Raw genomic sequence first — 24,530 nt, forward strand, 5'->3', positions numbered from 1 at the left:
TTTTGTTACCATGGCAAATTACTCGTCGGTACACACCGCGACACACACCGTACGTAACCTTCCATTTAAAAGCTCTGCGGGTGTGTGACTTACCTGAACTTGTGTGAGTGCAACTCCTTCGTCGCCATGACGATCTGCGATTCCACCCCTAAAATCTTTCTCTTCCGCTCAACAGCTGTGCTGATGTCAAATGGTCCCAAACGCCACGCAATGGCACCATCTACTGGCCTCTGTTGTTCATTACAGTTTTGTTGAAATCCAAATGTCTCGCACAAAGCTGAGCAAGACCTGACCTCTTCCGTGCTCGGCCGCCGACAAAACATTTTGGACGATTGTGTGCTGAAAACGTCGCGATTTCCTCATGTACATAATCCCAATCAATGAGAATATGATTGAAAAGTTTGTCTTTTTCTGTCCTCATACGTTGTGGAGAGTCGTTGAGCACGTTGAAATTAGAAGTCGTTTCCTTTGTTCTTTGAGCCGGTGAATTTTGGGGGTTTTGCCGGCTGTAAGCAAGAATCAATGTTGCACACGAGAGGGGTTGTGATTGGCTCCCGAGTGAGGCCGAGCGCTACGCAAAATGGATGGATGGATGGATGGATGGAGAACACCGTCAATTTCAAGTTTCAGCCTCATCACTCCATCTTTGACTTTTTTTTTTTTTTGCCTTCAAGACATTTTTGGCCAACTCTTCCTTTAAAACAAGCCCAAGTCCGTTTCTCTTCCCATGTAGTCCACGGCCAAATAATTCCAACCCCTGCCCCGAAACTTCCTGGCCCTCCCGGTCACGCAACATTTTGAACCCTTTCTCTAAATCATTTCAAAATGGTTCTGCCAAAGTATGAAGCCGGGTGGCCTTCCCGACGTGTTTATCTGGGCCGGGGGGAGCGTTTGGCACTGGCTAGTACGTTGGCTGGACTCAGATGGTCCATAGTCTGGGGCTCTTTGTTCCAGTTCCTCGGGAAAGAATGAAAATCCGTTGTGGGCGGGGGTCCCAACTCGCGTGCAACGCTGACTTTGGCCAGAGGGGGGCAGTGAGGTTGCACGTTCAGCCCCAGGTCGACACTTTTTCCTCATTGAGTTGAAGTGTCAAATGGTTGCAAGAATCAATGCGATCCTTGTGTCAGGCCAATACCCAAGCCAAACCGTTCACCTCACACTTTTCTTCTTCTTCTTCTTCTTCTTCTTGTGTTCCTTGTCCCTTTTTCCTCGTTTCTTCCCCCGCTGGCCGCGCACAATGCTGCAGGTCAACTCTCGTTCTGCCTTCGTTGTCAATAGAAAAACAGTTTGAAATGTTGTGTTTGATTCAGGATGACATACTTGGATGCGCTTTCACATCTTACAAAAAGCAGAAAGTTTCATAACAATTTATTGATGCGCTTCTCACCAACGCACTTGCTTTTCTAATTTCCATACTTGCCATAGAAGCTTTCATCGCACTCACTGCAAGCAACTGAATACTTTCCCAATAATTTCACTTGTGTGGCTCGTCAAATTTTTGCTCCACCCCGAAGACCTTTTGCTGCTCGCGATGAAGAACTAACATTTTAGACTGTACAAGCAAATGGAAGTACGTCAATGTTATCGCCCGTATATCCCACTTCGCGCAGAGGACTTCAAATACATTTGCTCATATAAATTACAGAATCATTGTTTACAGTTAATGATTAATACAAACACACACCAATAATAACAAATCATCGTGTGAAGTCATACTGCCTACCTATACTTTTGCTTTTTTTCCAGAAATTACACCGTTTTCTCTTCAGCGTGTATTCTTGTATGTATTTTTAAAGATGCCTTGCGCGTAAATATTTTTCCACACACTAAGCATGCAAAAGGTTTCTCCCCGGTGTGAGTTCTCGTGTGTGTCTTCAAATGTCCTCTCTCGGCAAATCTTTTACCGCAAACGGAACAGGAAAAAGGTTTCTCCCCGGTGTGCGTTCGTGTGTGTGTTTTTAAGTTTCCCTTTACAGCAAATCTTTGGCCACAGACTGAGCACACGAAAGGTTTCTCACCCGTGTGCGCTCGTACGTGTATATTTAAATATGCCTTACGGGAGAATATTTTCCCGCAAACGAGGCAAGGAAAAGGTTTCTCCCCAGTGTGCGTTCTGCCGTGTGTGTTCAAATGTCCTTTCTCAGTGAAACTTTTACCACAAACTGAACAGGAAAACGGTTTCTCCCCAGTGTGCGTCCGCGTGTGGGTTTTTAAGTTGGCCTTTACGGAGAATCTCTGACCGCAAACCGAGCAGACAAACGGTTTCTCACCTGTGTGCGTTCTTGTGTGTGCATTCAAATGTCCCCTCCTAGCAAATCTTTGACCGCAAACTGAGCAGGGAAAAGGTTTCTCACCGCCGTGCGTTCTCGCGTGTGTTCTTAAGTCTCCCGGTGCGGAAAATGTTTGACTGCAAACGGAGCAGCGAAACTGTTTCTGACCAGCGTGCGTTTTTGCGTGTTTTCTCAAGTTCCCCTTTTCAGAGAAGCTTTGATCACACACTGAAGGGGAAAAGGTTCTTTCTCCAGCGTGATTTTCAGTCTGAGTGATTGAAGAGTGTTCTCCATCTTCTTCATCGTCAGCGACAGAAGAGTGTGACGTGATGTCGTCGCTATCCGACAGTGGCGCGATGAGGCCGTCCGCTCGTGATTCTCCGCAGTGGCCTCCGCCATTTTGTCTTGTCACGCATCGACTTGAGCTTCCGCCCTTAGGCTCCGCCCCTGCGTTCTCTTCGCTCTGACCGTGGTCTTCCTCAGCTTCGCTCTTCAAAACGACGACAGTCAATTGCAACTTGGTGACGTCGTCCTCCTCCTCTTTCATGTTGCGGAGCTCTGCCTCCTCCTCTTCCTCCTTGATGTGGGGGGACGCCGGCTCCTGCTGCATAGGACGGAAATATTCTTCATCTGCGAAAGACAAAACGGAACTTGATCATTATTTTAAGAGCACGTAAGCAGCCCCCCAACTGCGCTCGCGTTGGATTCCTGCGAAGACAATGATCCTGTTTGACTGAGCAACCGGGTTGAATGTACGAGCTAAAAAGTCCACAGATAATTTGTTAGCCTTTTAAGTCCAATTGAGTACACTAGTATCAGACTCAGGAGTCTCCCACCATTTGTTTGTGGCGGCATAGGGACCGATTCCCGCTGTGAAGAACCCGAAGCCAAAAAGCACTTCAACGGTTGGACCGTGACTTGGAACTATTTCTCAGGCCGAGGAGCAGGTCAAATGTCCCTGAGGGGCAAAACATAAAAACCCAAAATGGCTTTTCCACAACAACTTGACCCAGCCTGAAGTACGTATGCTCCACTCGGGTCAAGTTTATTCAGAACTTTCATTTTGACTCTCATAGCTGTGAAGATGACACACAGTTGGTTGTATTTAGCCGTGTTCGACGGAGGTGTTGTGTCACCGTCTCAAGCAGATAAAAAAATGGACTTCGACTAAACCACAACAAAACCGAGATGCTGTTTGTGAGGACCTCCTGGACTCACTCTCTTTCAAAACCAAAGCGCAAGTCCAAAACTTTGGTGACCTGACTCTCAACGGTCACGTTCAATCAACGACTAAAAGTGGCTTTTTCCACCTGGAGAAGCGATTGAGAGTGAAGGCTCGCATGTGTCGCTCATCCGTGCTTTTATCTCAAGTAGACTTGACTATTGTAATGGTCTTCTGACTCCAGCTCGGGTCTGGATCACAACAAAGAGGCCAGAGCGTGTCACTCCAACTCTAAAATCTTTGCACTGGCTTCCAGTCAGTTTTGACACCGATTTTGATTGGATGCTGCTGGTCTATAAATCACTCAAGAGTCCAAAGCAAACATGGCGAAGCAGCACTTTAGCCGCTACGCTGCACACAAATGGAAGAAGTTGCCAACGCGAGTGACGTCAACCCAGAGCGGGAAAGGGGTTTTTCTTTTTTTTTTTTTTCATCCAGGTTGAAAACTGTTTTTTTTTTCCTCCTCCCGCGTGTGAGTATTTACGATATGATATTTCCTGCACTGTAAGCTGTTTTAATTGGACGTTTATTTTCAAAAGTTTTGATTTCTTTGTATTTGAATGATATAAACCACATTGAGTCACTTTGTGTATGAAACGCATATCAATTTGCTTTGCTCATCTCATTGTATCAACCGCCAAGAAGGATATACGGCCATTCGTGACCCCCTTTGTGTATTTTTGGCAATTAGAGGTTCTTCCAAAAGTTCAGGCAACCCATGAAGAACGTGTACAGTATTTGCACATCTGTTGTCGACCGATGATGGCTGGCCACTCACGTGCCTGAGGAGCATCTGCAACATTTGCACAATCTATTGTCTGGCGCAGATTATCGGACAACTCGACACTTTGAACCGGATCAATTTCTTGGTGCAACGGCCGACAATCATCAGTGGAGCGCTCAGCATCTTTTTGTGTTTTTTGACATACTAAAAGAAGATCGTGATATCCCTTTATTCAGACGGCTAAATAATCGAAAAATGTTATGTTGCTTTCAGTCCAGTTGTATTCTTTCATTGGGCCTCGATCGTATGATGAAGTATTCTACATTTAACATCAAGTCCAAGTGTGGGTTGCACGTAAATGTCGTTGCTGCCCTTTTTTTTTTGTTGTTCACGAAGGGGGTTCTTGCACAAGTGCGAACAGGAGGTGGACAAACCTGGCGAGTCGAGTCTTTGACGTCGTCGTTCGTTCTCCCCTTCCGATCCACAAAGTTCCTCCTCGTGCTCTTCTTCTTTGACCCTTTTGTCACACATTGCGCTTGAGCGGCGTTTGGCGACGTGTTGCTAACGAACGCGGCTAGCAAGCTAAGCGAAGCTAGCTGGAGAAGCGTCAAGGAACGCCGAGACCGAGCGTTTATCCGGACTTGGATGACGACGTTTCACTCCAGCGAAGCACTTTCAAGGCTTCGGTCCGTCGGGAAGAATAATTATCGATTACAGCGTGTGCGGTTACACAACCAAAAAAAAAAAAAACCCGAAAAAACAAACGAGGTAGAAATGTAGGCAGTAGGAGCGCTGAGTCAGATGTTGTACGGCAAGACCAATTGGACAAACTTACACGGAACATACGCATAGATGCGGGTTCTCCCTTGCTGTCCTTTGCGCACCAAAGAAGAAGAAGAAGAAGAAGAAACTAAAGTCACGGAAGTAACACATTCCCGTTTATTTACATGCATACATGCGCCCTTGCCCGACTGGCTGCTTAGGTGAACATTTACGGTGGCTGCACTAAGCAGAATCAGAACCAGAATCAGAGCAGACACGACAAACGGGTCAAACATAAAGTAGGAACTGCAGAAGGAAGACTCACGGATGACTTCTCAGCCCACTGAAGTCATTATGGGATGGAGTTTGTCAAGGCGTCAGTACACAAAGTACTAATTCGGAAAGAATAGCTGAAAACGGACTTCGTAGTACAGTAGTTCTGCATTGGAAGCGGGGTAGTACGGCAACTCCACTCGGACAAATTACGGGCCAACGTGATGGCAATCTTTCAAATCACAAACCTTTGGAACGGCATATTATCGTTGAAAAACACATGAAATCTTTAAAAATGGAAACCGGACAGACGTGACTAAATGTGGTGAAATCAATTTCTTGATCAATGCTGCATATTTGATGGCGTTTATTTCCCAATGCTCTACAGTACTCCGTCAAAATTCCAATAAAGCTTCCCTGCAGAATTGTTTGAATCCAGAAACACTGGAGCGTTTTCGGTCCTTTCGAAAGTCACGTTGCGGCGTTTTAATCATTTTATTTTTTTTTTTTTTACCACCAGTTGTGCTTTCGTAGCAAGTCGTCCAGGTCCCGAAGTGGCGAAGCGCCCCACTTCTACCGCCTTGTTTGACTGTTGTAGTCAGCGGAGTGCAGGAGAGCCGAGTGAGACCTCGGTCTTCTAAGTTGCGTCATACAATAGCTTTGTTTCTTGAATAGGAGCAAAACATGGACGCTCGGTGGTCCCCCTCGGCCCTCCGAAATGCGCTCACTAAAATCGGCGCGCACAAAAACATTGGCAAAAGTACATCGGGCGGCAATGCGCCGCCAAAAATGTCCAAGTTTTGCTTGTTTGAGTGACGGTGAAGCTTGTGGGCTCGTCTTCGGGGGACGTCGACTTCTGACCACAAATGTAATAATACTGGACTGATGTATCGCATAATGCTGGGACAAGCACACAAATAGAAGACATTGAACAACTGTTTGAAAGTTGTTGTTAAATGTTCCATATTATTGATGATGACATACAGGTTCTACTGTACACTTTTCGTCGTTTGCGATGTTTACACCGCACGCCGTGGCCGCGAACGGCTAACGGCGCTCGGTACAAGCTTGACATGATGTGGCCCGTCCGCGCACCCTTGCACATCTGTGACTCTGTTCGGGAATCGTTCCTTTCAACAGAACGTCTCTTCTCCTTTGTTCGGAATGTCGTACCAGGGCGGCACCGATTCCTCGCGTGTTGTTACGCACTTGGCCAATGAAGCCGATTCTGAGAGTGTCCGTGAGGGAGTTTTGTATTATTTTTTTTTTTTTTTCGTGTGCGGTCGTCGACATTAAGAAAGTCAAAGGAGACTTCTAAAATGAATTGAATGCGTCCGTGAAATGACACGCAGATGGCAAGATCACGCCGCGCAGTCAATTTGGACCCTCGTCCGGACTCATCTGCGGCCATTTCAATGTGATTTTGTGCTAGCTGCCCCTTCATCCGATGACATTTGTCACCTTTCGCTGACGCACCTGAGTGATACAAATCCAATCCGTTGGATATGTCTCAAAATATGAAGAAAAAAAAAAAAAAGCCTGTAAAACCAGCCTTGTGCTGTTCACGATGACATGGAAAAAAAACTCGATGGATGACATCAAATTCAGAAGCGAGCTGCAGTGTGAGCCTGTCGGGAGCTTGGTTGAGTGCCGCAATTCTTGGCGGGATGCTTGCGTCCCTCCATCTGATCGTGACCGGAAAATCTGTTCCCACCAAGTGGCAAGGAAAAGTGTTTGTGTTTCTTCTTCCGTCCGCCCATTTTCTCGACTGCTTATCCTCACAAGGGGGGTTGAGCTGGAGCCTATCCTGGCTGACATCAGGCGAGAGACGGGACCATTGTGGGGTACAAAGATATGATACAATAGAGTCTTGAAATAATATGGGAGCCAGCGAGCGGTATTGCCAGGAGAAAAACATGCAAACCCTCCACAGGAAGGCCGGAGCCCAAATTCCCACTCCCAGACGCAGAAGTGTGACGCGGGGGGCTCCGTTCACATTGAATCTGTTACCACAAAGTGTTTCTCTCCACCGTGGGTTCTTTCGTGCGCAGCCAAATTTGGCTTTTGGGAGAATCTTTTACCACAAATCAAGCAGGGAAAAGGTCTCTCCCCGGTGTGCGTTTTTGTGTGTCTGATGACGCCGTCTTTTGTGGAGAAAGTAGTGCCGCAAACCAAGCAGGTGAACGGTTTCTCCCCAGTGTGCGTTCTTGCGTGCGTAATCAAATTTGGCTTCTGAGAGAATCTTTTCCCGCAAACCGTGCAGGCAAAAGGTTTCTCTCCAGTGTGAGTTCTCGTGTGCGTTCTTAAGTTTCCCTTTATCGAGAATCTTTTACCGCACACTGAACACCCAAATGGTTTTTCCACAGTGTGTGTTCTCGTGTGCGTCCTCAAGTTTCCTTTTCCAGAGAATCTTTTCCCGCAAAATGAGCAGACGAAAGGTTTCTCCCCGGTGTGTTTTCTTACGTGCGATCCCAAATGTCCCCTCTGAGTGAAGGTTTTCCCGCAAACCGAGCACGCAAAAGGTTTCTCCCCGGTGTGTATGCGCATGTGTACCTTCAAAGTGTACTTGGCAACGAAGGTTTTCTTGCACTGAGAACATTTCCAGCGTTTGCTCCGGCTGTCAACTTGCGAGCGCTCGTCGTCGTCCGTCTCGGAGGAGTGCGACGTTAAGTCGTCGCTGTCCGACAGCGGAGGCAAGAGGCTGTCGTCCCGGGAAGCTCCGCGGCGGCCTTCGCCGTCATCCTCTTCACTCTTGACATTGACACGGGTCAGCGGAAAAGCGCTGACGTCGGCTTCCTGCTCTTCCTCTTTAACGCGGGGCGGCGCTCTCTCCTCCGCTTCACCTTTAACGTTAGGGGACGGCGGCTGCCGCCGCTCGGGACGGGGATGATCTTCGCCGACATCTGCGGGACGCGAGAAGACAAAACGGTTGTTTTGGCAACTTTTCATTCTGAACATTATTACGAGCTTTGGGAATCCCATTGATGGGCCTTTCAAAGGCGCTCAAGTAGATCAGGACCAGGAGGTCCAAAATCTTTGGCTCGCGCATGCCCATCAAGTAGGCAAAGCAAGGTAGTTTGTAGAGCGCTTTGCATCCAGGATTCACGCCAAACTGGTTTTTGTCGCGGGCCACATTGGAGTTCGGGTTTCCCCCCCATCGGGCCGTTAAGACTGTGAAACCATAAACATTTCTTTGACCGCCTCATCATATTTCCACATGGAATTTACGAACTAGCTTTGGAATCAGAGATCAAGGGGAATGCGTTTTTCAACTATTGTGGTTTGGGAACACAAAAAAAATGCTTTAACATCTCACTGTTATCATGTGTGATATAGAAATTTGGGTCCATATTTGAACAAGAATCGTGGAGGACGACACATGTGATCTGCCTTTGCGGGCCACATCAAATCATCTGGCGGGCCAGTTCCGGCCCCTGGGCCTTGAGTTTGACACCCTTGTGTTCCACCATTAAACAAATTTAAAAACTAAGACAAGAAACATCTTTTAAACATCTGAAACCAAAATGAAAAGCGGCCAAGATCAGCCCTTTTCAGATCAGCAAAAACAACTCAACAACTTTTTCTTCATGCCAAGACAAATAGAAGAATTTTTCAAGAAAGTGACAAAATGTTTGTGTCTCTCTCTTCGTCTGAATTTGACGCATTGATTAAGCACGCTCACGTGTTTCAGACTGAACTCTCAGGCAAATATGAAATTAATTACGTCATTTGGGGGGTTGACTACAGATATTTATTTTTTAAGGAAGGCCACGCAGATGTGGAATAACTTGCTTCTCTGAATCTTTTGCAGCCGGTTTAATCCTCCCTGGTTCAAGTCCCTCCACGTCGCTGCTTTTGAGGTTGACTCCGTTACGTAAGACCAGCAGAGTCCAAACAGGTGAACACTTTCCAGATTTGACGAGTGACATTTTCTGCCGCAAACGCTCACCCGGCACAAAATCCAGATTTCACTTGGCGTGACCTTTTGACCCGAGAGGTGACCCCGTTGGCCCAATCGACCGGCAAGGCAAGGTGCAATCTTCGTTTGGAGCTCGCACGAAGCTCGAACGTCTCCACTTCTTGATTGACTTCGAACGCCAACGAATGACTTGACTCGACTTGCTTGATTGTTGACAAGAAATAAAATAACTTGGATCTTATTGTTAAGCCCTCTGGAAAGTGCTTAGTAAACAAATGACGGTTTTTTTTTTTTTTTTGTTGGAAAAAAAAAAAAAAAAAAAAGGGTGCACAAACCTGCTCCGCGCAACACATCTGTCGGCTTTTGGAAACCAGCGTCCAGTAATCGACGTTGTCGCTCCTTCTCCTTTTTTGTCCGCAAACGGCCCCCCTCGCACTCTTCTTTTGCGACGCTTGCAGACATTTTGCCGCGATTATTACTTACGACACACACACACACACACCTGACATGTGCTTCGCCATATGTTGCAAAAACAAAGGCCTGCCCGCCCGCCTTTCTTCGCAACCGGCGGGCTAAAATAAGCTAAACTGAGCTAAGCTAAGCTAAGCTAGCTGGAGAAACGTCGACGTGAACCGAGACGAGTTTATCGGGACAGGTTAGGGAACTTCGTTCGTAATGTTTTCGTCCAGTCAAGCAGTTGCGGGACGCACTGCGTCGATGCCTCGGGACGCTCGGACGAGCAACGTCGGTCAAGTGTCTTCGGTTAGCCAAACAACGCACGGAAAGAGCGGAAGTTGGACGGCAAGTCCGTTTGGACAAATTACACGCGACCGTCACCAAGACACGTTTCAATTTTGTGCTTTATGAATGTCAAATAGAAACGGGCAGTTTGATCTTCATTTAACGTGCCTGGGGAATACTTTTCGAGGTCCACTTTAGGGTCTTTGGAGGTGTGACGAAGACTTCCGATAAGTTTCCGACTTTGGTGCCAGCAAGAATCCTGCTTTGAGATTCAGAATCAATTTCAATAGCAGCACCAGACCAAAGAAATTCGATTTAAAAACACACCAAAACAAAAAGAGATGGAAAAATCGTTTGGGCCGTGCTGTCAAAATGTCATTTCATTGATGATCCCCCCGAAAGAGCGTTTAACTTCAGGAAATATAATACCACGAAATGACAAAATGAACAATTCTAAAACCTGTAAAATTATCTGGCTGTGTGCGGTGATCATATGACTCCCCCCTCCTCTTCCAAAACACAATCCTAGTTGAATTAAAATCTGCCGGTTGACGATTTGATTTCCATCAACTTCTTCTTTTGCTTTCGGCTTGTCCCGTTAGGTGGTCGCCACAGCGTGTCATCTTTTGCCATCTTAGCCTATCTCCTGCGTCTTCCTCTCTCAACACCCCAACCGCCCTCATGTCTTCCCTCACCACATCCATAAACCTTCTCTTTGGTCTTCGTCTCTCTCGCTCTCTTCCCTGGTAGCTCCATCCTCGTCATCCTTCTACCAATGTACTCACTCTCTCACCTCTGGACATGTCCAAAACCATCCAAGTCTGCTCAACTATCCTCCCATTTTGTTCGCCGCCGATCTTAAAGGTTCCTGGAAACGCTCCTGACTTCTAAGAGATCCCACGGGAGTTCTTCAACTCCCGAGGACGTGGAACACGGTGAGCGGTTGATCACAGACAGCCGCAGGTAATAACAGAACAACACAGATAAGGGACCCAACCCGGAACGCCCAGGAGAGGTGAGACCCCGACTGGGCACAGTTCCCTTGATCCGCGTTTGCTCAGCAATTCGCAAAATGACCCGGCGTGATTTGTCCAAACTGTGTTGCCGTACATTTGCTGCTGCTGCTGCTGCTGCTGCTGCTCGACTTCCACGTCGTGCAGCTTCCCCGACGCAAGTAAAACACTCTTCACGTCATCGTCTCCCGAATCAGCCTCGGCAGGGCACGTCTTGTCGCTACCTTGCCCGACACGAGCAAAAATATTCTTTCTGAATTGTTCGCCTCCGGCTACCGTAGCTCGCCCGCTGCGAACGAGCACACAGAGCAGTTGTGGAGGTTTGCGACAATCACGAGTCGTGATCGTCGTGGACGGAAAAATCAGCCCCAAAAGTGTCAAAGAGGAAAAACCAGCCGCAAAGTCTTTCCAAGGCGCCCCAAAACGGGCCACGTTTTTTTTAGTCTTTTCAAGAAGATTCCCGCTTACTGACGTCACTGGCGCCGTCGTAGTGGCGTTGACTTTCGTACGTCATGCGTGTCTTTATTTACATTTCGTGGACGTCCTGCATTACCAATTTGCGTTGTTTTTGTGCTCTGATGGAATCTATCCCGGGCTGCACGGCGGGTGGCTCAGCTGGTAATTCTGAGGTCCCGGGTTCGATCCCGGCCCCGCCCGTGTGGACTTTGCATGTTCTCCCCGTGCCTGCTTGGGTTCCGTCCAGGCGGGGACTCCTGCCCGATGACAGCTGGGATGGGCTCCGCCACTATCGTGACCCTTGTGAGGATAAGCAGCTTGTAAAAAAAGATGGACGAATGGACCTGACTGACTGACGGGCTTGTCTTTTCCACCCGTGAGCGTTTGCCTTCGAATGTCCTGCAGACATGAACCGGCATCTTCGTCGTGAGCGGCAGCAGTGGAACTTCAGGGTGGGGCAGGAGGAGGCAGCGCCCCGACATGGCGAAGAGGAAGAAGAGCAACAGACCCTCCGCATCAAAGAGGAGGAGGAGGACGAGGAGGAGGGCGCCGATTTCACCGCGCTGCCCTTTAACGGCATCATTGTGAAGATCGAAGGCGATGATGATGCACAGGAAGGTGACGGAGACCACGGTGGAGGCGCACAAACGGACATCCTGCTCGCCGCGCGACCTAAAAGTGACGACACGTCGTCACACGCTGATGAAGAACGCGGTAAGGGAAAGCGGAGGAGACACGTCACCCTGACAAACGCTGTCAATGCTCTCAACGTGACGAAATCTTTGTCAGCGAGTATGCGCTGAAAAGACACGCGATCATTCACACGGGAGAGAAAGCCGTGAGTTGCGCAGATTGCGGTCAAAGTTTTTTTTTTCATAAGGGACATCTGAACATCCACACCGGAGAGAAACCTTTTGCCTGTTCCGTTCGCGGTAAACGATTCCCCGACAAAGGAAGCTTGATCAAGCGCACGAGAACTCGCGTCGGAGAGAAGCCTTTCGCCTGCTCCGTCTCTAACTTAAGTTTTAGTAATTCCTCAAACTTAATAGCGCACAAAAGAATCCATACCGGAGAGAAAGCTTTTCTCTGCCTGCTTTGCTGTCAAGGGAAGTTTAATAAGGCACACGAGAACGCACACCGGAGAGAAACCTTTTGTCTGCTCAGTCTGCCACTTAGGTTTTAGTACTTCTTTAAATTCAAACTTAGAAATAGCTCGTTTATTTATTTTTTTTTTTTTTGGGGGGGGGGGGGGGAGAATCATAAAGTTTATCACAAAGACACGTGACGGAGGGCATTCGCCGCATATTGTCCTTATTTGACAAACAATAAAAACAACCTGGTGGTCGACGTTCCTCACGTGTTTTTCGGCAGAACGAAGAACTCGCCTGGTGTTGAGCTCATTTCGATTTACACTTTTTTACATTCGTGTCGTCATCTGCACAGGACGGAAACATTTAAGAAGCCCATTTTGATATCGTAGTAAACAGCAAGTACACGTGCGAGTAGAAGTCATTGAAAAAAAGCAATACTCAAGTGCAGATAGCTGAAAAATGTACGTGTGTGTCTTACGATTCCCTCCCAGCAGTGTACGGTGGTGCTGGCGGGTGGAGCAGCGCCCCTCTTCTGACGTCAAAACTGCAAATCTGGGCTTGCAGCTCTTTCTCCATTTTTCCCGTCTTCCTGGAAATCCGCCGATGACCACAAAGACGTCAGTTCCCAGCACGTTTGCACAAAAGTGCACATTTTTATTGAAATATCGTGTCACTGTTGTGGCGGAAACGACGAGTGAAGTAAAATACTGACCTGGGCGTGAAAATTCGCACGCATAAAGACAAGAAAGTTAAATGGTGGAGCACATCACAACATATCACAGCAGGACCACAAACAATACAAGTGCACAACCTCTGGCTTCTATTTACACGCGTCACTGTTTGTGTACATGTACACACACTCGCGTGTTATGCGGGAGCCATATGAACATTTAGCGTGTACTAGTACGCTCTTTGTCCTCTCTGGTCTGTGTACTAGTAGAAGGCGTCTTACTAGTGGGGCCAAAGTGTACACAACTTCATCGTACTAGCGACGTTATCAAATTCTAGCAGTTAACCTGGAGTGTTTGACTAGTAGCGCACGGATGTCTACTAGCGCAAGATGTAGTTGTGCCTGCCCAAGTCGCCCAGAAGTAGCACGAGCCCGCCGTATTTCCCTACTGGCGAGGAAGCGAGCGGACCATCAAAAGGCCTCGCCGTTGCTGCGACTTGCGTCTTGAGCCGCGGCGACGGCCGCACATCACGCCACATCGCCGCACTTGACTTCAGCTTTCTCGCCGGCGTGTTTCTTCATGTGCTTGCTCAAACCCGACTGATAGCAGAAAGTCGTGTTGCAGACGGTGCAGGAGAAGGTTTTTTCTCCGATGTGTGTTCTGATGTGCCGTATCAAACTTCTCTTGAGGGAGAAGCGTTCGCCGCAGAAGGAGCACACGCAGGGTTTCTCTCCCGTGTGACGCCGCATGTGTCTGATCAGATTCCTCTTGTTGCCGAAGGTTTTGTCGCACTGAGGGCATTGCGGTTTCTCCCCGAAGTGCGTCTCCATGTGTTGGAAGAGCGCCGACTGAAAAGTAAAACTGGAGTTGCAGACGGAGCAGGAAAAAGGTTTTTCCCCCGTGTGCTTTCTGGTGTGCGTTATCAAATAATCCTTGCGGGAGAATCTTTTCCCGCAGTCTGAGCACAGGAACGGTTTCTCCCCCGTGTGGCACCTCATGTGCCGTTTGAGATTCCTCTTGTTTCCGAACGTTTTGTCACACTGAGTGCATTTCACGTGTTTGTCGTCGGGGTGACCCACCACGTCCCCTTTGGAGCGCTCGTCGTCGGTGTCGGACGCGGTGTCGCCGCTGTCTGAGAGCGGCGCCGAGCGGCGCTCCGCTTTCGCCGCCCGAAAGCGGAGCTGCCGCCGGGCGGCTCCGCCGCTCCGCTCTCCTCTCGCTGACCTCTGTCCTCGTCGTCTTCACTCTTTACGACGACGCGATACACCGAGAAGTCCGACCCCGGCGGGTGCCCGCCCTCCTCTTCCACTTTGATGTAAGGCGGCTCCGGCTCCGGCTCCGGCTCTTCTCGCTCCGGACGCTCGCCATGAAGATCTTCTTCACTGACGTCTGAAGCACAAAAGAAGACAAACGCGTCCAACTTTTTTTCCGGCCGATCACATCAATTGTGGATTCACAGAATACCAACCCGGTAACCCCCCCCGTTGTAATTCAGCTCACTGTTTGTGGCGCTGCTAGCTTGCGAGATTGGGATGCAGTTGTTTGTTTTGTTTTTTTTTTTTTTTTTCCACGGCATTTTACAGTACACAAATTTCGAGTTGTGCAGCTTCAGCGTGCGACCGCATCGTGCTGCGAAGTGCTGGGCAGCGTCATTAAAAGCACAAAGAATACGCAGAGATGGTCCCCAACTCATCTCTGGCCGTTTCCACGTAGCAATAGCAAAGAATACGTGAGTACTGTCGTACGTGTTTGAAGGTTTCTTATTACCGTAACGTCGATTCAAAGTCATACTAGACTGTCGGGCGTTTCAAGTCACTTTTCCTCAGAAAGGGAATTGATTTTTGAAAGTTTTAAGTGCCACTGTCACGGAATGCATGATTTTTAGTAGGTTGTTAATGAAAAATGGACCCACGCGTTTTTTTCACCACACAACGTGATTTTGACTCACGTACGTGGCTTTTTGTAACCCCCGCCATGAAAATCCTCTCTCGGGATTTGTTTCGAGAAGAAGCAGGAAGTGACGCACAGGGCAGTCGCGCACTCAAACAGTCTCGTTTGTTTCTTATTAGTTTTTCCTGCGGGAAGGTAGCTAGCTCGTTGTTCCTTCGCGTTAGCCAAAACGGCGGCTCGTTGTGTCGCTGGACATTGCTCGAGCACTCGGGAGGATGGATTCGCCCTTCAGAAGTTTGCAAGAGACCCGCTCGGTCGTGAAAAACGGATTGCACGGGCGCAAAGGACGAGAGCTTCGTGGGTTCCAAATGACGGGTAGGTGCGTGTAGCGCTATTAAAAAAAAAAAAGATAATAGTTGGCGCTGGAGTGGGGGGACGTAATCCTCTCGGAATGGAACCAAAGATCCGCTCACGTAAGTCAGGGGTGCTAAATGTGTCGGCGTCGGCCGGGAGTCTGTTAGTTAGTTCGAAGCGATCCGCATATCATGTAAATACGACTCGAATCGGGTCACTTCACTCGGTTGTGCTTCTTCGAAAAGAGCTTCCGTGTCTGAAGGGGAGGCCACGGGGGGGGGGGCGTGCTTTCAATGGCGAATGTCACGGACGGGAAATGCAGCCAATATGGCGTTCAATGACACTTGTGCAACTTTGCGCATGGATGACGCCCTCTCCACTCTATTTTTCATTGCAATATCTATTTTAGAATGTTTATAGGGATGACACTTGACCGGTGTCAATTTTACGGCAAACTTCAATTTGGAGTGACGATTATGAATTACTTGGACAACTCGCTTTTAGTCATCTTCAAGGCGTCTTTTTTGAACACTGAAAACGCACACTCAAGACAAACCTGGGAGGTGTGTCGGCTTTTTGAAAAGGGCGTCCAGCAGTTGCCGCTGCCTCTCGTTCTCCTCTTTGGTCCGACAAAGTTCGTCCTCGTACTCTGCGATTGTTCTTTCAAAGACGAGCAGAATTTCTTCGACGGCCGCATTGAGCCGCTGGCTCAGCAAGGCTCTCAGCATCTCCACTTTGCACATCTTCGCGCGACAACGGCTGCCAGCTAAGCTAGTTTGAGGAGCTTCAACGGAGAGCGAGACGACTTGAACCGATCATTAATCTCCAAGTACGTTTAATATTGTGACGTATACCAAATAGCAACTGAATCCACAGCAAAGGGTAATGAACGCAACGACTGGATCTTACCACGTAGTCTTGCTAACGTGTTTATTTGGATTATTATTACTTTTTTACTTCCGGCACACGTCAAAACGTCGATTGCATCTTATTGACGCGTTACTGCCTCCCTCGGGTTCGGCTGCGTCATTACATCCTTGAACGTCCATGGAGGAAAATGAAAGAGTTATGAAACGAAATGAGCACAATGAAACAGAATCTGTGAAAATAAGATGTGAGATTCAATGTGTCAAAATGAGCGAGCCCGGGACACGTCCTCCATCCTCTGAATGCGACACAGAAGATTTTGCGCGTAATGACACGTCCCTACCAAAGGAGGCAGTGATGCACCACAATCTGCAAATTGGATTGCGTGTACCGGAAATGAAAACAAAAGTGTCGAGGAAATAAGGAAGTAGGTCAGTTCTGTACTCCTTTTCATCATTTGTCCCTCATTCTGAAATCCCGTGCATTTATATATATATATTTAATCGTGAAGCATATTGTGCTATTTTTCTTTTTCCTTTTTCTTAGTCCGCCTTCTGCTCTCGCTGAAAAGAGACGCAAATCGTTTTTTTTTTATTTTGCAAGAATGATAGCAGAGGACGAGGACGACTTTTGTCCAACAAACGACGAGAACGAGCCACAGCGTCACTTTCCGGGCGAGGTTTTCAAGCCTCAACCAGAATCACACGCAGGAGGTTAGTGCAAATTTTCCTCTCACAAATTTCTTTTTTTTTTTTTTTAATACCGATTTCTATCAGCTCAAAAAGAAAAACTCGATCTCACTTCGTGTTTCTCGGGTTAAAAACCACGTTTGAATGCATGAAAACGGTGGCACAGATGAAGTGAACGACGGACGGGCAAGTAGATCAATGGATGGATGCATTGACTGATATTTGAATCAATCAATCAAACAACTGCTACGAATGCAAGGATGACTGATGGCGCTCCACAAATGTGCAGAAGATAGATAGCCGCGTGGGAAATTTCCATTCAGCAGTGTCCTCAACAGGGGCAGCACAAAGGATAATTAGGAATGGCTCCAATGGTGTCAATATGACAGTAGAAGTTGCGTAGAAGTGGCGAAGGCTGCGTAACTTCCACAAAAGTCAACACAAGTGAAGTGGGATTCTTCCACCCCACCCCCCCCCCCACCCCCCCACACCATCGCCTACTTGCCTCTTCTCAGTTTGAAGAAGAAAATGAGGGCCAGTTTCATTTTGCACCGAGAGCCCGACGCATCGCAATCAAAATCCGCTTTATTGGCCAAGTGTGCGACGACACACGAGGAATTCGTCCACGGTCGCGGGTGCCACATTCAGAACCAGGAACAAATAAACAAACACGAACAGAGAGCAAGAGACATTCAGTTCTAGATGTGCAAGATGCAAATGAAGAACATTTACAACACCGGAGAGTGCGTCAACGCCCCACATTGTGTACAGCTTGTACGGAGTGGCCTTCTTACCCTGGTCGCGGTTCCCATTCGAGGCCAGTGCAATGACAATTGTGCAAAGGGAGCAGGTTAAAGGTCAAGTGTCATCCCTAGAAACGTTCTAAAATGGATATTACAATGAAAAATACAGTGCAATCCATTTTTCTCGACGAAGCGGGTCTCTGGCAAACTTACGTAGGCTAAATCCATCCTCCCGAGAGTTCGCGCAATGAGCCGGCATTTTGGCTAACACGAAGCAACAACGAGCTAGCCACCTTCCCGGAGGTAAAACTCATGGAAACAAACGAGTCCACTTGCGGGCGGTCCCGCCATCTACGTCACTTCCTGCTTGTTCTCGAAAACAAATCTCGAGAGAGGATTTTAATGGCGGGAGTTACAAAAAGCCACATACGTCCAAATCACGTTTTGTGGTGGAAAAAAACCACGTCGAGTCCACGTCGGCTGCTGTTTTTTTTTTGTTTTTTCATTAATAACATACTAAAAATCAGGCGTTTCATGACAGCGGCCAATCCTGCGATAGTCTCCAAATTATATGACGAATCCTGATGCTGATTGGACCGGCAGCATGTGAGGGGATGTCCCAACAATAGCACAAAGCAGAAAATAGTCGTTGGCATCGTCACACAGCCTTCTTTCCTGTTTAGATGAGGCTCTTCTGTTGGCATCTTAGCGCATTTCAGGAACACCACAGCAACACGGAGGCGTTTTTCAGTGAATAGTTGCCCAAAAAGTTGCAGATTACGCTGCCTTCTACGATACCGTCGGGTTCACGTCCGCTCGCAGCCTCCCCGCTGCTTGTTCTGCATCGCGGCTTCACGATGATCACGGCAAAAGGTACCCTGCTCAAGCTGCCGTGTGTCCACCTGCAAGATATCGTTCATAATTGCCACCCCCGCAAATGTAGTAAAGTTGGACTTTTTCGAGCCACGTGTGTTTGTTTTCTTGTGTCCAGAAGGTGTCACTGAAGATCTTCATGTTGAGCGGCGGGACGCCGAGCCGGAGGAGCCAAAATCCCCAAAACGTCCACACGCGAAAGACGAAGGAGCAGAGAAGGAGCTGCAGCCCTCAAATGTCAAAGAGGAAGAGGAGGAGCACAGCATCTGTCAGGAGGAAGAGGGCGACGCCGTCCCCCGTTTTCCATTCACTGTTGTCCACGTGAAGAGCGAAGATGACGGCGACGACGGAAACCGCCGCGGTGGAGGACGCCGAGCAGAGGGCCTCTCGGACTGCAACAACACGACGCCGGGAGTGGAAGAGTCTGAGAGTCGCGCTGACGGCACGCACTTGACGTGCGCTCAGTGCCGCAAGACTTTTACCAACAGGAGGAATCTCCGAAGACACGCGATCATTCACACGGGAGAAAAACCTTTCATGTGTTCACTCTGTGGGAAGCGATTCTTTCAGAAAGGCTCTATGATAACACACACAAGAAAGCACACTGGAGAAAAACCTTTTCGCTGCTCGGTCTGCAACAAATCCTTTAGTGATTATTCAACGTTAGTGAAACACACGAGAACACACACCGGGGAGAAGCCCTTTTCGTGCTCCGTCTGTGGGAAAAGCTTCTCCCAGAAGGTGGCCATGAAAACACACACAAGGACACACACTGGGGAAAAATCCTTTCCCTGCTCCGTCTGCCACAGAAGTTTTAATGTTCGTTCAACGTTGGTTCACCACATGAGAACTCACACCGGCGAGAAACCTTTTACCTGCTCGGTGTGCGCCAAATGTTTCGGACATCCTGCGGGACTGGCGAGGCACATGAGAACGCACACCGGGGAGAAACCCTTTTCCTGCTCCACCTGCGGCAGACGTTTTACCATTCGCAAGACTTTGGTTCAACACGTGAGAACGCACACTGGAGAGAAACCGTACATCTGCTCAATTTGTGGACAGAGCTTCTCTCAGGGCGGCGCTTTACAAAGACACGTGAGGTCGCACACTGGTGACAAACCGTTTAGCTGCAGCGTGTGCGACAAAAGATTCAATGATAAGTATAAAGTTAAGAAGCACAAGTGTGCTGGTGACAAGAGCAGCGGACCAGGAAGTGCAGGAAAATGTCACATTCTCACAAGCTGAGAAAACGGAAGCCGAAGATGTGGAAGCGGGATCCCAAAATTGGTCTCGAGGCTTCAAAACTGTTCGGACTTCCAAGTTTCTAGGATGAGTTTAGACGTCAGCGAAAATCCAGCTGGGATAAAAGTGACGTTCCGCTTTCCTAATTTAGAGGTTTCATCATAAAGATTGGAAATATTGATCGCTGATAGAAAATGTCAGTCATCCATTTTGGCTGCTCTCGAATGTTTGAACAAAAGTGAGCGTCGTCCTTTTCGATACCGAGTGCAAAGTCTGCATTTCTCTGATTTAAAGCAAGTATTTCAAACACGAACAGAAATATGTCACGGTGTTACGTGGTATATTGATCACATAAATATGGGGGGGGGGGGGGGGGGCTGCACTGCTTTCAGTACATGTATTGGATTTGCGTCGGATTTTTTTTTTTTTTTCCATCCATCCATGTTTCATCCTCTGTGTTGCCACGTCAACGGAACCTTCAGAATCGGTCGTGTGACAAACAATAGCAGCAATCAAATGGGAGTGTGTGTGTGTGTGTGTGTGTGGGTGCGTGTGTTTTTAATCGATCAGATTTCCAATTTGCCTTTGTTTGCTCTGATTGGTTGGTCTGAACATGCCAAGTTTGACGAGCAAAATACATCTGTAGCATTCGGCACACTTGAATATTTGTACTAATCGGCATATTTCATGCATCTAGTGATCTCTTTTTGTCTTGATTTGTTACAATTATTTTTCCTTTTTTTCACTTCATATGTTGACTGCGCTAAATATTGATCATGAACTGCTGCAGATGATGTCTGTGGCGCAGTTGAGATATGATGTAAAATTGAGTTTTTGTACGTTATGTGTGCTTCCTATCGTTGTGAAGTGGTAGTAGTGGCATGAACCAAATACACGATATGGATTAAGAAGTTCCGTTTGCACGTCTTGCAATATTTACTGTTACGTGGTTGCCATGGTGTAACTACACCGCCACACCAAAGGAGGCAGTCATGAACCACAATGTCTTTTCTGAAGCTAATTGAAAAGAGAGCAAGGAAAAGCAGGAAGCGAGACGGAGCAGTTCCTAACATTAATCTTGCGTCTTTTGTTTGATATTTTGGCATAATTTCGGGTTAGAGGAACACATGAAACATAATTGACTCTTCGTGTCGGAACAGACTTGAACTTCTTCAGATGTTCGACTTCATCCCGCTAGATGCGAACAAATTGACGCGGAAGTTAACAAGGCTTAGCATGCGTGGGCATTCTTGTCTTTGGATTGATTGATTGATTGATTGATTGATTATCGCGTGACGGTACGGAAAGCATGATAGCGCAGTACGAGGAGGAGATTTGTCGAACGAGGGAGGAAAAAGAGCGACAACGTCATCTACTGGAAGCTGTTTTGAAGCATCACGAAGAAGTCCACAGAGCCGGTTTGTTGTTTGGGTGTTTTGTCTGTTACAACGGGACTTCTCTAAGCTTTTGGCACCAGCGGTCCCCATCTAGAACCAAAGTATTGTTCATCTAACAAATTCATATATAAGGACAAAAAGTTGCGATGTCGCGACAGACAGTAAATAAATGGCAATCTTCTTCTTTTCCCTTGGACGTGGGCCCATCTGATCTCCTGCATTTCCCTCCCCAACGCCCAACTGCCCTCGTGTCCTCCCTCACGACATCCGATCCGTCCACCTTTTCTTTTGTCTTCCTCTCTGCCCGGCAGCTCCATCCTCAGACTCTCTCGATCGAAACATCCAACTTTGGCTGTCCCTCCCTCGAACGAGCTCATTCGTAATCCCGTCCTTCCTGCTCACGCCGAGGGGGAACCGCAACAACTTCATTTCTGCTTCCTGTCGCCTCTAATGCGTCCATCGCCAGCCACTCTTTTAGAAACGTTGTCCTTCGTCATCCTGGCGTCGCCTTCCGCCAGCTTGGACCCGTTTCTTCACTTCCTGACCACACGCACCATTTCTCTGGATTATTGACTCCCGAGTATTTGAAGTCGTCCACCCTCGCCACCTCTTCTCCTTCCCCCTCCGGCGCTCTCATTCACGCACATATATTCCGTCTTCCTTTGGCTAATCTTCATTCCTTCCTCCCTTCTTTCACCGCACATGACAATCTTCCTATCCGGCGCCAGGGTCATCGTGTGCCGTCGAGCTCCACTCTCGCCGAGCGCTAACCTTCCAGTCCGATACCTCCTTCAGATGACATCGTCAGGACAAAATAGAATCCACCTGCATGCTTCTCCCTCTGCTCTTGTTTGGGTACTCTATGTTCCTGCCTCTTCTGGGAAGAAAAAAAAAAAAGTCTTCACTCTTTCCATTTCCGTCCTTTTGGCAAAGTCCACCACCATCCGTCCCTCCCAGTTCCTCTCCTCCCCCATCACTTCTTCCTTTCCCAACATGTCCTTTCCAATCTGCACCAATCGGAACTCTCTCTCTCTCTCTCCTCTCTCTCTCTCTCTCTCTCTCTGTCTGGGATGCTCAGAACTAGTTCATCTAGTTCCTTACAGAATTTCTCTTTCATCTCTCGGTCACATGCTAGCTGTGGGGTGTAGCCGCTAATCGGCACTGTACACGACACCCTCAATCTCAGGTTTCAGCCTCGTCCCTCCGTCTTTGACGCTCTTCACCTCCGAGACATTCTTCGCCAGCTCTTCTTTTAAAGTGATTCCTCCTCCGATTCTCTTCCCATCTACTCCGTGGTAAAATAATTGAAGCCCTTCTCGCCTTACTCCCTTTCCACCTGCTCTCTTGGATGCGGAATACGTCAACCTTTCTCCAAATCATCATCATGTCAACCAACTCCTGAGCTTTTCCTGTCATCGTCCCAACATTCAAAGTCCCGAAGACACTCAGTTGTAGGCTCTGCGCATTCCTCTTCTTCCTCTGGTGACGAATCCACTTCCCTTTTCTTCTTTGTCTTCGACCCACAGTAGGGTGAATTTCCACCGACGCCCTGCAGGTTAGCGGTGCCAAGGGTGGGCGTTGTTAACCCGGGCCATGACCGATCCGGTATGGTATCGGGCTCATATTTGTTTGGCACAGTTTTGACGCCGGATGCCCTTCCTCATGCAACCCTGTGCATTTATCCGGACTTGGTACCGGCCTACAGATTGCACTGGCTTGTGCCCCCAAAGGACTGCAATAATAAATAAATAGCAATAATAGATAGAATCTCGTATTTTATGATGCAAACTAATCCATCCATCCATTATCTTTATAATCCATCCATTTTCGAAGCCACTTATCCTCACTAGGGTTACAGCTGTCATCTGACAGGAGGCGCGGTACACCCTGGACTGGTCGCAAGCCATTCGCAAGGCACGTGGAGACCGACAACAGTCGCACTTTTATGGGCAATTTAGAGTCCAATTAATGTTGCATCTTTTTGGAATGTGGGAGGAAACCAGAGTGCCCACCCGGAAAAAAAGATACACGGGCACAAGGGCAACACAATCAGGGCTGAGAGCGGCCCTTGTGTGGATAAGCAGCTCAGAAAATGGATGGACTCCATTGCGCTAAGATTGATTTTTTTTTTGTTTTTTTTTTTACATGTTTTCCTGCAGGTGTCCATGAAGAAGAGCGGCAGCAGCGACGCTGCGGCGTGGAACGGGAGGGGCCCGAGGCCCCAGACATCAAAGAAGAAGAAGAAGAAGATGACGGACACGACGCGGGCCAGGAGCGAGAGCGCTTTCGACGGCAGCGGGAAGTCGATCCCACCCGGCTGCCCTTTCACCGCGTCATCGTGAAGAGCGAAGATGACGACGAGGAAGGCGACGGCGACCACCGCGGAGGATCCCAAACCGACAGCCTCTTGACTCCGCGGTCGGATAGCGACAACGCGTCGCCTTCTCCTGACCCTGACGATGACGAGCGCTCAAAAGGGGACGACGACAAACGGTTGGCGTGTCGGCAGTGTCACAAAACGTTTAGCAACAATGCAAATCTGAGAAGACACACGATGATCCACACCGGAGAAAAACCTTTCATGTGCTCAGTTTGCGGTCAAAGATTCTCTCAGAAAACATCGATGGTCACGCACGCGAGAACGCACACGGGAGAAAAACCTTTTTCCTGCTCGGTGTGCCGCAAACGCTTCAGTGATTATTCGACTTTGACCAAACACGCGAGGACGCACACGGGCGAGAAACCCTTTTCGTGCTCCATCTGCAGTAAAAGCTTCTCCCAGAAGGCGACGATGAGAATACACGCGCGAACACACACTGGGGAAAAAGCGTTTTTCTGCTCGGTCTGTAATACGAGTTTTAACGTCCGTTCCACGTTGGTCCAGCACATGAGAACGCACACCGGTGAGAAACCTTTTACCTGCTCGGCGTGCGGCAAAAGTTTTGGCCATCCTGCAGCGCTGGCGAGGCATATGAGAACACACACCGGGGAGAAAGTGTTCAATTGCAGCGTGTGCGCGCAGCGATTCTCCTACAAGTATCAGGTGAGCAAACACAAGTGCGTCGGTGGACAACAGCAGCAGCAGCAGTGAACGGGACAAAGACCGGGTCGCTTCCCGAGGTGTCCCGCGAGGGGCTCTCCTCCTGGGGAGCCTTGCGAAGCCCGCCGCTCACTCCGCTCTTGACTGGCGCCGTGGGAGGCGCCCTTTTTCCTTGTGACTTCGCTTCGATCACACGTACCGCCTGCCAACGGGGGTTCCGCGAGACCTGCTCCGGCCAGACCCGATATTCGAGAGGACTTCGAGGCTTCGTTTGCGGTTTCCGCTCGGGTTTT

General features: G+C 48.5%; 5 protein-coding genes across 11 annotated transcripts; 2 read left to right on the plus strand and 3 right to left on the minus strand.

Moving 5' to 3' along the window:
• Positions 1 to 1,741: 1,741 nt before the first annotated feature.
• On the minus strand, positions 1,742 to 5,019 carry LOC133497610 (oocyte zinc finger protein XlCOF6.1-like). The gene is made up of 2 exons (XM_061813653.1): positions 4,651 to 5,019; positions 1,742 to 2,900 (listed from the first exon to the last, which is right to left on the minus strand). Exons 1-2 carry the CDS (start codon positions 4,745 to 4,747, stop codon positions 1,750 to 1,752), a joined length of 1,248 nt encoding a protein of 415 aa, XP_061669637.1. The 5' UTR covers positions 4,748 to 5,019; the 3' UTR covers positions 1,742 to 1,749.
• A 128-nt stretch (positions 5,020 to 5,147) lies between these two features.
• Positions 5,148 to 10,430, minus strand: LOC133497631 (gastrula zinc finger protein XlCGF8.2DB-like). 2 transcript variants are annotated; one of them, XM_061813678.1, is made up of 3 exons: positions 9,506 to 10,426; positions 7,805 to 8,154; positions 5,149 to 7,062 (listed from the first exon to the last, which is right to left on the minus strand). In XM_061813678.1, the coding sequence occupies exons 1-3, from the start codon at positions 9,630 to 9,632 to the stop codon at positions 7,054 to 7,056; spliced, it is 486 nt and encodes a 161-aa protein (XP_061669662.1). In that variant the 5' UTR covers positions 9,633 to 10,426; the 3' UTR covers positions 5,149 to 7,053. The 2 variants fall into 2 exon arrangements, with proteins under 2 accessions (XP_061669661.1, XP_061669662.1); XM_061813677.1 differs by having other exon boundaries at positions 5,148 to 8,154; positions 9,506 to 10,430.
• A 166-nt stretch (positions 10,431 to 10,596) lies between these two features.
• Positions 10,597 to 13,660, plus strand: LOC133497655 (uncharacterized). Of its 6 annotated transcripts, none has more exons than XM_061813718.1 (3): positions 10,597 to 11,683; positions 11,786 to 12,094; positions 12,963 to 13,660. In XM_061813718.1, exons 1-3 carry the CDS (start codon positions 11,437 to 11,439, stop codon positions 13,076 to 13,078), a joined length of 672 nt encoding a protein of 223 aa, XP_061669702.1. In that variant the 5' UTR covers positions 10,597 to 11,436; the 3' UTR covers positions 13,079 to 13,660. The 6 variants fall into 6 exon arrangements, with proteins under 6 accessions (XP_061669702.1, XP_061669703.1, XP_061669705.1 ...); XM_061813719.1 differs by having other exon boundaries at positions 12,966 to 13,660; XM_061813721.1 differs by having other exon boundaries at positions 10,597 to 11,429.
• Positions 13,661 to 13,669: 9 nt separating this feature from the next.
• Positions 13,670 to 16,603, minus strand: LOC133497481 (zinc finger protein 771-like). Its single transcript, XM_061813376.1, has 3 exons — positions 15,943 to 16,603; positions 14,222 to 14,531; positions 13,670 to 14,003 (listed from the first exon to the last, which is right to left on the minus strand). The coding sequence occupies exons 1-3, from the start codon at positions 16,127 to 16,129 to the stop codon at positions 13,670 to 13,672; spliced, it is 831 nt and encodes a 276-aa protein (XP_061669360.1). The 5' UTR covers positions 16,130 to 16,603.
• An 87-nt stretch (positions 16,604 to 16,690) lies between these two features.
• Positions 16,691 to 24,436, plus strand: LOC133497482 (zinc finger protein 835-like). The gene is made up of 4 exons (XM_061813377.1): positions 16,691 to 16,966; positions 18,677 to 19,798; positions 21,084 to 21,218; positions 23,357 to 24,436. Exons 1-4 carry the CDS (start codon positions 16,858 to 16,860, stop codon positions 24,286 to 24,288), a joined length of 2,298 nt encoding a protein of 765 aa, XP_061669361.1. The 5' UTR covers positions 16,691 to 16,857; the 3' UTR covers positions 24,289 to 24,436.
• The last annotated feature ends 94 nt before the right edge of the window (positions 24,437 to 24,530 follow it).

This window comes from Syngnathoides biaculeatus, chromosome 3 (genome assembly GCF_019802595.1).
Source record: "Syngnathoides biaculeatus isolate LvHL_M chromosome 3, ASM1980259v1, whole genome shotgun sequence".
Taxonomy (NCBI): Eukaryota; Metazoa; Chordata; class Actinopteri; order Syngnathiformes; family Syngnathidae; genus Syngnathoides; species Syngnathoides biaculeatus.